At 40.9% G+C, this 14,112-nt stretch overlaps 1 protein-coding gene across 1 annotated transcript; it reads right to left on the bottom strand.

Annotated features, from left to right (window-relative positions):
• Nucleotides 1–2,733: 2,733 nt before the first annotated feature.
• Nucleotides 2,734–12,454, bottom strand: CISH (cytokine inducible SH2 containing protein). Its single transcript, XM_081939069.1, has 3 exons — nt 11,600–12,454; nt 5,814–6,040; nt 2,734–4,963 (listed from the first exon to the last, which is right to left on the bottom strand). Exons 1-3 carry the CDS (start codon nt 11,644–11,646, stop codon nt 4,461–4,463), a joined length of 777 nt encoding a protein of 258 aa, XP_081795195.1. The 5' UTR covers nt 11,647–12,454; the 3' UTR covers nt 2,734–4,460.
• Nucleotides 12,455–14,112: the final 1,658 nt, after the last annotated feature.

Raw genomic sequence — 14,112 nt, forward strand, 5'->3', positions numbered from 1 at the left:
ATTTGTTTATTTCGTTGTACCATGTGAATTTAGAGTTCAGCAAAGGACAACATGCTGTTATAATTAAAGTTCTGTCTTCGTATCCATGCACCTCTCTTTATAGCACAGTTGTATAAATAAATTCACTTGGGCTGTAACTCCTGATTCTCCTGCTACCACAAAAAAAGATTGCCTCTGCAAAATATACTCAAATATAACAATGGGGAAATATCTTTTAATACTGACATATGAATAGAACTGTCCAACCTGTCTTCTTCTTGATCTAAATACGCTCAAAACCGTAGACATGGTGGTACATTTTAGGAGAAACCCTCCCATACTACCACCTCTTACAATATTAGACAACACAGTATTAGCAGTAGAGACCTTCAAGTTTCTAGGTTCTATCGTATCTCAAGACTTAAAATGGACACTTAACATCAAAAACGTCATTAAAAAAGCACAACAAAGAATGTTCTTTCTCTGTCAACTCAGAAAGCTCTAACTGCCCAAAGAGCTGCTGATTCTGTTGTACAGAAGAATTGTTGAGTCTGTCATCTGCACCTCTATAACTGACTGGTTTGACTCTGCAGCTAAACAAGGTAGACAGAGACTTCAACAGATAATTAGAACTGCAGAAACAATTGCTACCAGGCTGCTTTCCATTGAGGACCTGTATACTGCATGAGTCAAAGAGGGCTCATCCTACCTGGTACCTATCTCTTCCCAATTATGACTATAACCATGTTGCTTATATCTTTACAATTTACATTGTTTTATTTGTTTCCTTGTATGATTTGATTGCTTATTAGTAACCTATGACTAAAAAGGGACGTGGTGGTTCAGTGGCTAAGACGCTGAGCTTGTCGATCAGAAAGAGCGGCAGTTCGAATCCCTAGTGCCACGTAACGGAGTGAGCTCCCATTATTTGTCCCAGTTTCTGCCAACCTAGCAGTTCGAAAGCATGTAAAAATGCAAATAGAAAAATAGGAACCACCTTTGGTGGGAAGTTAACAGCATTCCGTGAGCCTTCGGTGTTTAGTCATGGCGGCCACATGACCATGGAGATGTCTTCGGACAACGCTAGCTCTTCGGCTTTGAAACAGAGATGAGCACCACCCCCTAGGGCAGTGATGACTAACCTATGGCACGCGTGCCACAGGTGGCACGTGGAGCCATTTGTCAGGGCACGTGAGGCGCTGCCCTGTCAGCTGGCCAGCGCGCATGCGCGCGCTGCCCAGCTGACTTCACCATTTTTAAAAGCCATTTTTCGCTCTCCCCAGGCTCCCCAGGCTCCAGAGGCTTTATAGGAGCCTGGGGAGGACGAAAAGAGCCTCCCCCCCCCGGAGGTCCTCGGGAGGCTTCAGGGATCGTCCGGAGGCTTCCCTGAAGTCACTTCCGGTTTGCTCGGAGGGTCATTTTAAGCGTTCCGAAGGCTTCAGGGAAGCCTCCGGACGATCCCTGAAGCCTCTGGAGGGCCTTCGGGGGTGCGGGGGAGGATATTTTCGCCCTCCCCAGGCTCCTATAAAGCCTCTGGAGCCTGGGGAGGGCGAAAAAAGCATGTAAAAATGGGGGGAGCGCCTTTTGTGCGCCCATGCGCACTGGGGGTGGTCACACATTGCATTATGGGTGTGGCACGCCCGCACACGACCCCCCTGCGCTCCCCCCCGTTGTGGCACGTGAGCCAAAAAAGGTTCACCATCGCTGTCCTAGGGTCAGGAACGACTAGCACATTTTTGAGGGGAACCTTTACCTTAACCTAACCTATGACTATCACGAAGTGTTGTATCTTATGATTCTTGATGAATGTATTCTATTTTATTTTTCTTTATGTACACTGAGAGCATATGTATTAAAGACAAATTCCTTGCGTGTCCAACTACACTTGGTCAATAAAGAATTCTATTCTATTCTATTCTATTATCTGCAAGGATCATATCTGGAAGGGATGGCTTGGTTGCCTTGCAGATTGTAGGTACTAGGGAGCTTTGAACATTGTTTCAGCATTGCTTTTTAGATGTGCATGGGACTTTTTCAGCCATTTCTCAATCCAGGTCTGTCCAGATCTATGATGACTTGAGTTTAACTGTCCCCATAACACAATGTAGTGCCATGTAGTTAGTGTAACCTTGTTCTTGACCTGGTTTAATCAATTGTAGTCTTATTAAGTTGGTTCACAAGATCAGTTATCCAATCATTTTGGTATTCCTGCAGCATGCTTAATCCCTCCAACCCCAGCAAAATTGTCCAGTTGTGGAAATAGGACCATTGTACTATCACCATAAATGCTAGTATTACCAAGTTAGCCTTATTGTCTTGGATTTTAATTTCCATTTCCAGCCCACCCAGCCGCCCTACTTGATAGTGTGCGATTGAGGGAGTTCTAATCCAGACTATGTGGAAGGCACCGGGTTGCCATCCTGTGGCTAACTTCCTTGGTGTTTTTCATATCTGGTTCCTCTACTTCATGCACAGCAACAGCAGGTAGTCCATGTGTGCAGAGGGATCATTAATCTAATTCTCCCCTTTGGGGATCACTGCAGTACCTCTCAATTTTTTTACCTCAGGTAACAGGAAAAAACACCCCAACATTTAAAATTGCAAGATTAGCAGTTGTATTTGATGTACTCACTTCTATACTTCCAAGCAATGGCTAAAAATAAATTGTGCATGCAGTTGGAAGAAAATAATGCTTTAAACATTTTTAGTATTAAAAGTATTATTTATTGTGGTTTTTTTTTCATATATATTCTCCCATTCATTTGCCCTTGTTCCAGAAATGGAGAGCATTGTGATCAACCAGACATCTCTCTCTCTCACACACACACACACAGAGTCAGTTATCAAAGTATCTAAAATAAAATCATACATACAACAAATTCTGGAAAAAAAAACATGAGAAGAAATGGACGCTGACTAAATATCCCAAGCCACGTTGGATTGCTGAAGGAGCATACTGCTCCTTTTGTTTCAAGTTGTATCTAGGGCAGCTTCAGATATGCTGGGAATATACCACACAGAATTCTCCACCAGCAGGGCCAATTATAATTCAGGATGTTGTAGTCCCATATCCAAAGAGTGGCAGGTTAGAAAAGACTGCCCTAGAACTTTATCCCTTCCTGGAGCTCACGCATGTAGCAGAGGTATTCACTGTTGAACTATAAAACCATGAAAATATGTATAACTCTCCTGAGGATTTCACATATAATGAAGGACCGTCTTTTGACAACACAATTTTCCATCCTCAGCTACTGTTATTGTAAGACAGAGGAAGGAATGGAAGGCAGAATTAATGCCAATAATGCTTTCTTAGCCTTATACAACCTTATGCAACTGTAGTGTCTTAACTTCCTGCCTAACAAATAAGGTGCATCAGCGCAATTGGAAACGATGGAAGCTGGAGTGACACTTAATTCCTGCTATCTTCTCTGCCCCGTGGACAAGCATCAGAATCAAAGAGGGCAAGTACTCACAAGGAAAAATGGTGGTAAATAAGGTATCAGTATTGTGTTCTCCCTGAAGCTCCTTTGTGCTAATACAGCAATAATGTGGGTTAATATTTCAGCTAATGAGTTGACACCAATATGGTAATAGGATAAAAATGGCCCCGTTTCCTGAATTTTCCCTCCAAAAGATATAAACAAAATGCTACAGGATGTAGCCATTTTTCCAAGGACGTTATGCTTCATAAGACAGATATGTAGGCATCTTCACTGTGTAATTTTAACAAAACATCATTTGGATTTAACTGATTCAAATTAGGAAAAGCCTCTTCAAAAAGGGAGAGGAAAGAGGGCTTACTAATCCAAGCTCAATAAACTTGAATAAGTTTATCTCTTTGTCAATCTAATGGGAACTGAAGTCTGGATGTTGATTGTAACTGGAATCAAACTTTTATACACTTCCAATATATTTATCTTACATCTGAGTGTGAATACATCAAGATAGGTTATAGAGTAGCCAATGGCCAGAAGACTTCATTCAAGTCCATAATGAACTAACGCAAGACTGTCTCATGCAGTTATGGTTTTGAGCCCATCTTTAAATAATTTGCTTGCAAAAGTAAAAGAAGGATATTCAATTTACATGTACTCAGAAATAGCAAAAAAAAAAAAAAAGAGTACCATGGGAATAAATAATACAGTTCTGAGGCTTGAAATTTCCTGGCGCAGTTGCGTCTGCCCAATTCAAGTAGTCTGCACATGCCAAGAACAGTTCCTTTCTGCAGAGAAAGAAGAGAAGCACCTTGGATTTGTGTACCTTGTGCATACTGCCTCCTCCATGGCATAAAGATGAATTTAGGTAACTGAGAAAAATAAGGGAGAGGATGGTGGGAAAAAAAGTTTCTTCCTTTTTGCAATTTAATATACTGTGCCCACTTAAGAACATAACCTCATCAATGGATCAAAGTCAATCTGTTGCCAGAATTTGATGTTTTTCAACATTATTTCGGTGGCTTGTGCCAATCAAACTGGCTGCCTTTAAAGTTGAAAAGGGTACTGCTTCAAATAGTCCTTCATTCTCTTTGGTAGAGGCAATTGGTCTGTCTTTCCAGTGCATCGATTTATCTGTAGTCGGCAGAGGTGCTGCAGGCTGGGGGCAATGTCCTTGTGGCTGAGTGGCCGGATGAGCTTCAGATGTACTGCTGATGCTATCATCTCCTTTTGTGGGAGAGGCAAAGGCATGGGAGGCGGGTAGGGAGCATCACTCTTGCTCTCCACAGTACAAGAAAGAACATAATGCTGGATGAGACTAACCACATCTGGGAAGGCCAAAACCCGAGGTTTGGAGAGGCAATTGGAATCTAACTGGAACTTGCTATCAGCGTATTCAATGCGTACATTGGTGGGGCCTCTATTGGTCTTTACGGATAGCGTGAACAGGTAGCTGGGATGAGCACTGTCCCGTACCAGAAAAGTCCCCTCTGGCATCTTCTGGAGCTGCTGCTTGGCTTCATTGGCTGTAATAGAACCCCAATACCAGCCTGGAAGAGAATCCCAGAAAAGACATGGATAAGAAGGACAAACTATTCATTTAAAAAAGAAAAAGAAACATTTATTGATTCATTTCTATTTTATTAACATATGTAAAGTAAAGGTAAAGGTTCCCCTCACACACATGTGCTAATCGTTCCCGACTCTAGAGGGTAGTGCTCATCTCCGTTTCAAAACCAAAGAGCCAGTGCTGTCTGAAGACGTCTCCGTGGTCATGTGGTCCGCCATGACTAAACACTGAAGGCACACGGAACGCTGTTACCTTCCCACCAAAGTGGTACCTATTTTTCTACTTGCATTTTTATATGCTTTTGAATTGCTAGGTTGGCAAAAGCTGGGACAAGTAATGGGAGCTCACTCTGTTACGTGACGCTAGGGGTTTGAACCGCCAAACTGCCAATCTTTCTGATCGACAAGCTCAGCGTCTTAACCACTGCATCCTTATTAACATAAGTACATACATATATTTGTGAACTCAAGTGGCAGTTATTGTACACTCCCCCTCCCTAAGCAGTCTTGTTTAGTCACTATCATAATGGGAAGTTATAATGGATACTTACAAAGGCATTTGTGAAGTCAGCTTTGGGATGATATATTCAAGGAGATGTGGAAGTGGTCCCTGAGTTAAGTGGGGCCTGCTTGCGGACAAAGAGCTATGGAATTGCAGCCCCAGACAACCATATTGGGGAGTTTGCATTTTTTGGAATTCTGCTCTTTAAAATCTAGGCTGCCCTAAAGGCGATATAGATGCTTTCCTCAGTAGCAAGGAAGTATATTGCACTTCAACAATATACAACAGGTTCTTATTCCAAGAGTCAAAAGTATCCGTTGGATCCTTACCAGATTCTCTCAGAAATGAAAACGTTCTGGCAATGCATAGCAGATCCTCCTCTGGGTCTCGTGTTTGAGGTGAGTTGCTTTCAAGTCTGGGCATTACCAAGGGAGGGGCAGATTGTTCTTGGAAGGATGTGACTGACAGAGGCTGCATGACCTGTTCTGACACATTCACTGCAAGGCCTTCAACGGGTAGCCTCCGGAGTTTCTCCTCTGAGACCAAAGGATAGGATCTGAAAAGAAGAGAATTTTGGGATTATTCCTTTTCTAGATGAAATGGATGCATCATTGAACACAACATCACTACATATACATTGGATTGTGCAGTTAAGTACACATTAGAGTTCATTTCCACAAACAAAGCAACTGTATTCATGGCAGTCAGGCATTTAAAGCAAAGCAAAGAAGATAACCGGGCTCAGGATTCTTTGCTCTTTTTATTCTTACAGAAATTATTCACTTATCAGTCCTTTTATTTTTAAAACGAGACAGTGTTTAAGTGTTTTCCAATAGGTAAAATTTGGATAAAATTTAAAAATCCATCTTAATGCTTAGCAAATATTACAAACAGATAAAGGGAAAAAAAACACGATGTAAATTCTTGGAAACCACACCACTCTCCCAGGAATTTTTAAAAAATTCTTTGTGTCCGATATTTTAAAGTTTCTGATTTTTAAAAGACCATCTTACCTGAATCAGACAATCAGTAAATTCATTATTCACAATAATAAATGTAGAAACATGTGGGAGCCAGCCATGAAGTAAAAAAATATTTCTATGCTAAACTATCATCCCAATAATTTATATTTCCTGGTTTTCCTTTGTGTAGGTTATGCATATTTTCTCTAAAGGATATTCCACTTAGGTCAATGGAACTTTCCATTGGACTTTTAGTGATGTTCTTGGCTTCTCTGCAATTTTAAGATAATCCCCCAAATTTAATTTAATAAGGAAGTATAACATTATGATAGATATACTGGCGTTTGGAAGGATCCCCTCCAAAAATTGGTATTAAAATAAATGTGACTATTTAATAGAGTGTAAATGAAAGGTGAAGGTCTCTCTCATGGGATGATCTGAAATGGCAATTTATAAGCCATTTATATAGATCCACCTTTGTACCCTGATAATAACCCTATGATGGCTCCAACTCCATGAACAGCTGATCTCCTGTACCACTCCAATCATCAATAGTAACACTCAGCCTTATGGAGCTGCCAGGAAGGAAATATTAGATGGTAGCAATTGGCTCTCTTTGCAGCTGAATGCTTGACAATCTGGTTTCAGGCAAACACATTGCCACATAGTGACTTTTAAGGAGCCACTTAAACATTCCAGATTGTGTGAAACTGCCTTAGTGTTTTAAAGAATCATTTTTTTACACTATACGCCAATCTGTAACTTTATTTAAGATGTGACAGGATATTTTTAGACACTATGAGTTTCAAAAGACTTTCACACAGTTGTATTTTGCTATTGGCATTTCTCACCTACCCCTTAGATGCATTAACTATTATTTCCAACTGCTCACAAGACTGGAAATATTGCATTAATAGAAACGTGATCATTCACTCCCCCAGTTTACTTATCATTCAACCTTGTAAACACAATGGGCCCACAAGTAACAGTACTATACTTTCTGCTTTACTTACAGTATATAGTTTCTCTTTTGAATAGTTAATTAAAATAATACCCCAGTACTGATTGTGTGCAATATGAATATGTTACCAATGAAAACAAAGGTTAAATGTCTATTCTATGCTATCTCCTATTTTCTTTTCCTTCCCTCTGTTCAGCCTTTTTCTTTTCTCTGCAATTATTCTAGTATGAACTCAATACTCAAATTCAACTATAGTTGAAGTAAAAGCAGAAATAAAATAAAACCATCCATTAGGAAGTGAAAACTTTCTTATTAAGAAATTAAATTTACCACTTCCTGACTAATAAGCATTTTTCATCTCACTAAAATGGAAAATGAGAACTCAAAAATCACTTCTAGAAAACACTTCCTGGTGTCTAACGAGAAAAGAGATGCAATGACAAATGTGATTAAAAATCAACCTCTAGATAAAATCTAGAATAATTAAAATGCTACACACTGAAATTCAACTTGTGTCCACAAACTTGATATAGATTCCTTTCCATTTAAGAAATGGTATCTGTATTCAGTATCCTAATTGGGTTAAATGAAATAGCTGCTTCTATTTCAGATTCTGTTGCTGATTTTAGGAAAAGTATCTACATCAGGGGTGTCAAACTCAATTTCATTGTGGGCCACATCAGAGTTGTTTGATTTTGGGGGGAAGGGGTAGGTGTGGCCAGTTCGATGTCACTCATGTTAGGGGCGCCTATGGTGGCTCAAGTGCTCTGCCAGTGAAAACAGGCTCCCGAGCTCCCTTTCTGGCTGCGACAGCCTCCTACAACCCTCTGCCAGCGAAAATGGAGCTTGCAGGGGGCCGTGCATGGCCCTCCCAAGCTCCATTTTTGCTGGCAGAGGCACTGCGGGCCAGTCCTTTGCTGTTTCCAGGGTGGCCCCACGGGCCAGATCTAAGCAGCTCACGGGCCTTGAGTTTGACATTCCTGATCTACATTCATTCAAGCAATTGGGTCGGTCTTCCTCCCTCCCTCCCTCTCTCTCTCTCTTTCACACACACACACACACACACACACACACACCTGTCTATCTTTAGTTCTCTAAAGTGGGTATCATTCACAGGCAAGAAAACAAGATATAACACTAGGAGGGTGGCTTTTTAGGGGTTTTTGTTTGTTTGTTTTGCAAATGAGTCAACAAAATATACAGTAGGGATGAAAGATTTCCAGACCATTTCTTCAGAAAGGACCGTCATTAATCCTCAAATAATTCTGCAAAGGATAACCCATGAAGATCACTGCTGCTATTCCTAGGATCTTTGGGGATCTGGGGGTCTTTGAAATTATGTTAATGCTGTCATTTTGGAACAATCATGTTTTCACCTGAGGTTTTAAACCTTACCCCTTTTGTCCCCGAGAACAAAATTTATATCTGAGACAAAATTTAACCATTTCCTCTTATTAATCCTCTACAACACTTTGGTCTATTTCAGGTATCTTGACTTTTCTACTCATTTTAGTCTCCATTTACTACTGATATTCTATAAGCCTTTATAAATACCTAAAGCTATAATTGTTACAAAGACACATCTTTCAATGAAATCTTCCTTTATCTCCTTAACATCTAATATTTCAGGAGCAGAAGAAAGGAACCAGAATAATCATGAATCTGCTCTGATCAGTGGTTTTTCAATGCCATTTGCCCACCCACTCCCAACATGGACTCTTCATGTACACCATTTAAAGTCACTCTTCTTTCCATCACTATTTCTGCTCTGTAAATGAATGTCCATAGTCATGAACAAGTGGAAAATGAAATAATTATACTATCTCACTCCCACAATTAATGAGGCAAGTAGTATGGTCTCAGGGCTTCCTTGCCAAGAGGGGAAGAGGGCACATGCCACTGTAAACCATCTTATTTTCTTGAGTGAATACATTTCTTGGCTGGGGATTCTCTGAGTAAAAACTCTTCTAAATAACTAGTGAGAGCAAAGAGCCTCTTGTTTGCTCATGTAACTGTCAAATAAGGGAGTTAAAAGTTGCATTAAAACCAAACTAGTTACAAGTTCACTTTAATTATTTTTTGGGTGAGGGCCTTGCTATCGGCGTATTCAATGCGTACATTGGTAGGGCCTCTGTTGGTCTTTACGGATAGTGTTTCTTGCTTTCTTTGTTTTTAGGGTCTTGATCTATATGCTGCAAGCAACGAACCACTTGGGACTCAATAGCCCCACAGTTTATAGGAGGACGGTTTGGTTCCTTGGTGGGGGGAAAGGAGGAGGAAAAGGAAACAGCAGATTTGTTCTTCATTAAATGGCAGGACATAACAAAGTTGTGAGAGGGAAATTGTATATACTGTATAGAAGCATCCACTGGGAATATGAAAGAGACTGCCGAGTTGTAGGTTAGGAAACATCATAGAGTGAGTTGACTATATGACACAGTGGCTATCAATACTGAATTATGCACCCAGAGTAAGAGGACCTTCCAGGGATAGGCTCCACTGCAGCCAAAACAGCTTCAGGACAAGCTGCTGAATAACAAACAGAACTGTCAAGTTGAAGATTGACAGAACCAAAAAAGTGTGTACACCAGGGTGAAAAAATGTCTGTTGCAGTTGGCAAAGTTGGCTTTAAGAATATTCAAATTCAAATCCCTGTGCAGCCAGAAAGTTTACGGGAGGTTATTAGGCCCTTCTCATTTTCACTGTGATAACATACTGTATGCCACTCCAGAGCTGCGTTTCTCAACCTTGAAAACTTTACGATGTCTGGAGTTCAATTCCCAGAATTCTGCAGCCAGCCATGTTGGTTGGGGAATTCTGGGAACTGAAATTTACACATCTTAAATGGCCAAAGTTGAGGAACCCAGCTCTAGAGAGTACAATGCATCCAAAGTGATACATTAGCTCAGGAAGCAATTAAATGTTGAAGCAAGAGAGGGACATACAGAAATCATGTAACTCCTCCTACTAATGTAATCACTACTACAATTAAAATACAACTTTACAGTACATGCCTAAATAAGCCTGATGTAATTTAGCATAGTGTTTCCAGGATGGTGTGTATAAATCTATAACTTTAATCTAGCATTATTTCAGAAGCAGATATAGTATAAAAAGCATAACATGGATTCCGAACATAAAAAAAAAAACAAATGTGTGTCTGACATAGTAAAACAAAAGCCCAAAGGAAAACTCCAATTTTTGTAACATTTAAGAAATTTTTAAAAAAATCTTATTTAGAACAGCTTTAAATGGCCAACAACTTTTAGCAGTTTGTTGGACCTGTCATATAAGATTCAATGAACCAATGTAATTATTTTGTTTATGACCTGAAGGAACAATAAATGTTAGGCTTGGTAAACATATAAATACACAGAATTTGTGATTAGAAACATTTTATAATAATAAGAGAAGAATCTGAAAAAGATTAAACTGTAGGCAAAAAAGACCCAGTTAGTCCAATGTGTATTACCCTAAGGGTAGCATTTTTGTACATGTTTATTTACAAGTCGGTTCAATGGCCTTGACTTCTGAATAGTCACGCTGAAACAAACATGTAGCCATTGTAAGTTTGACTTATTATCCACTGTCATAATATGTGTAGGTTTATTCTATCATAACAAATGGCTTGGCATTTCAGGTATCCCTGCTATTTAAAGCAAAGGGCTTTGGCCCAGTTCAGACCTGGAATTCTCCTTTTCTTGATGGTTGCCTCACCTTCTTTTCAGCTCAGTTAGATTTAAAGACATTTCACTTCAGAAGACATACATACAGGAAGGCCTTTTTAATGTTTCTATTTCTTTATAACTACCTAATAAATGCTCGTTTTCCAAGATCTCTAAATGCAGTGGTGCACACACAGCTTGCCACTGTGGTGTTTTGCTTCAAATGAAAAAGTACAGAAAATGTGAAGACTCTTGATAGGTTAGAAATGATCATCAGAGCCACTGATTTGAATGGAAGCCCATAATTTTACAAAAAAGAAAAAAAAAACAGGGTAGGAGAATACATTTGCTGTCCTTCTCTTGGGGTTGTCTAAGTGTAAAATCCTAGACAACTGGAGTAAACTGTCACTGAAAACAGGGCTGACTTGGAGGAAGCTTTCAGAGGATTCCACTTGTGTGGTGTGTGTGTGTGTGTGTGTGTGTGTGTTTGTGTGTTTTAAAACGTCATTGTTGGTAAGGAAACTTACCCTTGAACGCAGAGGATCATGTCACTCCAAGACTCAGGAAAGAGCATCAAATCCTCAGAGAAATTGGGGGGGGGGGGAACCGCGCTCCTTCTTTTGTTCCCAAACAGAAAGCTGCCACACAGTCCGTCCGCAAGTTTCCAGAAATCCAGAAGTGTCCCAACAAGCTTTCTTGTGAAACGCACTCAAGAATCGCCCGTAGAAAATAAGCTGCAGGTACCTCCAGAGAAATCTTCCCCGCACCAAGGAAAATGCGCGGAATCGTAGCTCTTTTCTTGTAAACTCCCGGCTGAGCTTTAAAACATGGCAATGTTTTAAATGTATGACGTTCACCCGCTTTTAAAAACAATCTCCTCGGTGACCTGGAAAGTCGCCGCGAATAAAAACTAGAATAAAAAAGAATAATAAATACCTGTCTGAATAAATAAATCACCTCGCGTAAAAAGAAATAAAAGTTCGGGGAGAAGCGCAGAGCCGGACGCCCAGCAACCGTTCGCCTCGACGCCGGCTCTTGAAGAAATGCGGGTTGCGGAGAGCGGAAGGGGAGAACCACTGCTCCGTAATCTTTTGTTTGCGCCCTATTAATCTATTCCAGGAAGTGGTGGATTCCTGGAATTATATTGTATTCACACCAGTGTTCCGACAGGCGCGCACCCAAAAAAAGAGAAAGAAAAGTGTAAATAGAAGGAGCCGTTCGAGGCACCTTCGCTTCAGGTTTGCGGTCTCCTAAGGTCAGGAATAACCCCCCCTCCAAAAAGGCATCGCTCGGCTGGAAAGGGAAGCGTGTGAAGAGATCTTCGCCGAATGGTTTGAAAACTTGCGTGTTTTTCGTTTTTAATTCAAGCGCTGCCTCCGCTCGCTCGCTCCGTTCAAGGAAATACCTTTGATAGATTTCCAAGAACTTTCCAGGAAAGCGGGGCGGGCTGCCCTCCTCCTGCCAATCGGAGCGAAGGAGAGCAGGGCCGGGCGACCGAAGGCTCGCCAATCGGCAGCGGATGACGCGCGATGCTGCAGTTACCCAGGCCCAGTAGGGCTGGTGAGAAACCCGCAGGCCGGTGCTGGGTCCCAGGAAAAGCGGGGGTGGGGGAGCTAAAACCAGCAGAAAGCCGCGAGGCGCCGCTCGCCATGTGGCCGGCGAGGGTGGGCGCTGACTCTCCTGCGGCCGCCGCCGCCCGAAGGCAAAAAGTCTGATCGGGGAGGGCAACAGCGGAGCCGACCACCGCCCGCCTTTGACAGGCAAGGAGAACAAAGTCTGCTTTCTTTAAGAGCTGACAGCCTTCCTCCAAACTTTTCTTATCGGGCATGAGTTTTTGGCACCCATTGTTCTCCGTTGAACAAAAATAAATGTCAAACCTTCTGGTGGGATGGAGACATTGCAGCCAAGGGATGCTGGTGAAAAGCAGCCCCCTTCGCCCAATCCTTCCTTTCCGAATGCACATTCGGTTTATGCATTCCTTTCTTTTTAGGAATACACCCAGAGTTTATTTTCATTTATCCTTTTATCTTTTAAAACGATGAAAAACCAGGAAGGAACATCCTAGAATAATTCGGTAGCTCCTATAAATGAAAGTGAATGTATAGAGTAGAGTAGAGTAGAGTAGAGTAGAATAGAATAGAATAGAATAGAATAGAATAGAATAGAATAGAATAGAATAGAATAGAATAGAATAGAATAGAATAGAATAGAATAGAAGAATAGAATAGAATAGAATAGAATAGAATAGAATAGAATAGAATAGAATTCCTTACTGGACAAGTGTGATTGGACACACAATGAATTTGTTTTTGGTGCATATGCGCTCAGTGTACATAAACAGGCAAGATACATTCGTCAAGAATCGTAAGATACAACACTTGATGATAGCCATGGGGTACAAATAAGAAATCAGGAAACAATATCAATATAAATCGTAAGGATACAAGCAACAAAGTTACAGTCCTGCAGTCATAAGTGGGAGGCGATGGGTGATAGGAACCATTAGAAGACTAATAGTAATAATAATGCAGCCTTAGTGAATGGTTTGACAGTGAAGAGGGAATTATTTATTTAGCAGAGTGATGGCGTATTGTATTGGGGACTTCTGTGAAAAACAATTAGGAATGATAGCCTGATCCTCCTAACTTGTAGGAGCTCATTCACAGCAGAACCTTAAGGCTATTTTATCTCCAGACATCCCAGAAATTCAATATGGTGCACCACAGAACAATTCCATGATCCTGTATTATGTGTATTTCATGGTGCAATTCAAGGACAATTGGTTGTCAGGCAATATATGTTTCTTCCCAATCCAATGACTTCCTGCATCACAAGGCAGGATTCTCAAAAGGATACGTCCAGTTCCCTAGCTGGATATTCAATTTCATTGTACGCATGTGCATTGACAATAAAGGTTTGATTTGATTTGGACTTCTGAGAGGAAATTCTTCCTCCTGGAACAGGCTAAAAACCACAAGAATTTCCTCTCAACTCCTCTTCAAGTTTCAAAGCCACAATTCTTAAATTTGTTTTGTTTTTG

This window comes from Natrix helvetica, assembly GCF_964273705.1.
Source record: "Natrix helvetica genome assembly, chromosome: 1".
Taxonomy (NCBI): domain Eukaryota; kingdom Metazoa; phylum Chordata; class Lepidosauria; order Squamata; family Natricidae; genus Natrix; species Natrix helvetica.

Bases quoted from the DNA above. Each gene is read 5' to 3' on its own strand.
- CISH (XM_081939069.1), bottom strand. From the start codon at position 11,646: ATGCTCTTTCCTGAGTCTTGGAGTGACATGATCCTCTGCGTTCAAGG. The intron at 6,041-11,599 runs GTAAGTTTCCTT...TCTTCTTTTCAG, and splicing joins ATGATCCTCTGCGTTCAAGG to ATCCTATCCTTTGGTCTCAG. The intron at 4,964-5,813 runs GTAAGGATCCAA...ATTCTCTTCCAG, and splicing joins TTCATTTCTGAGAGAATCTG to GCTGGTATTGGGGTTCTATT.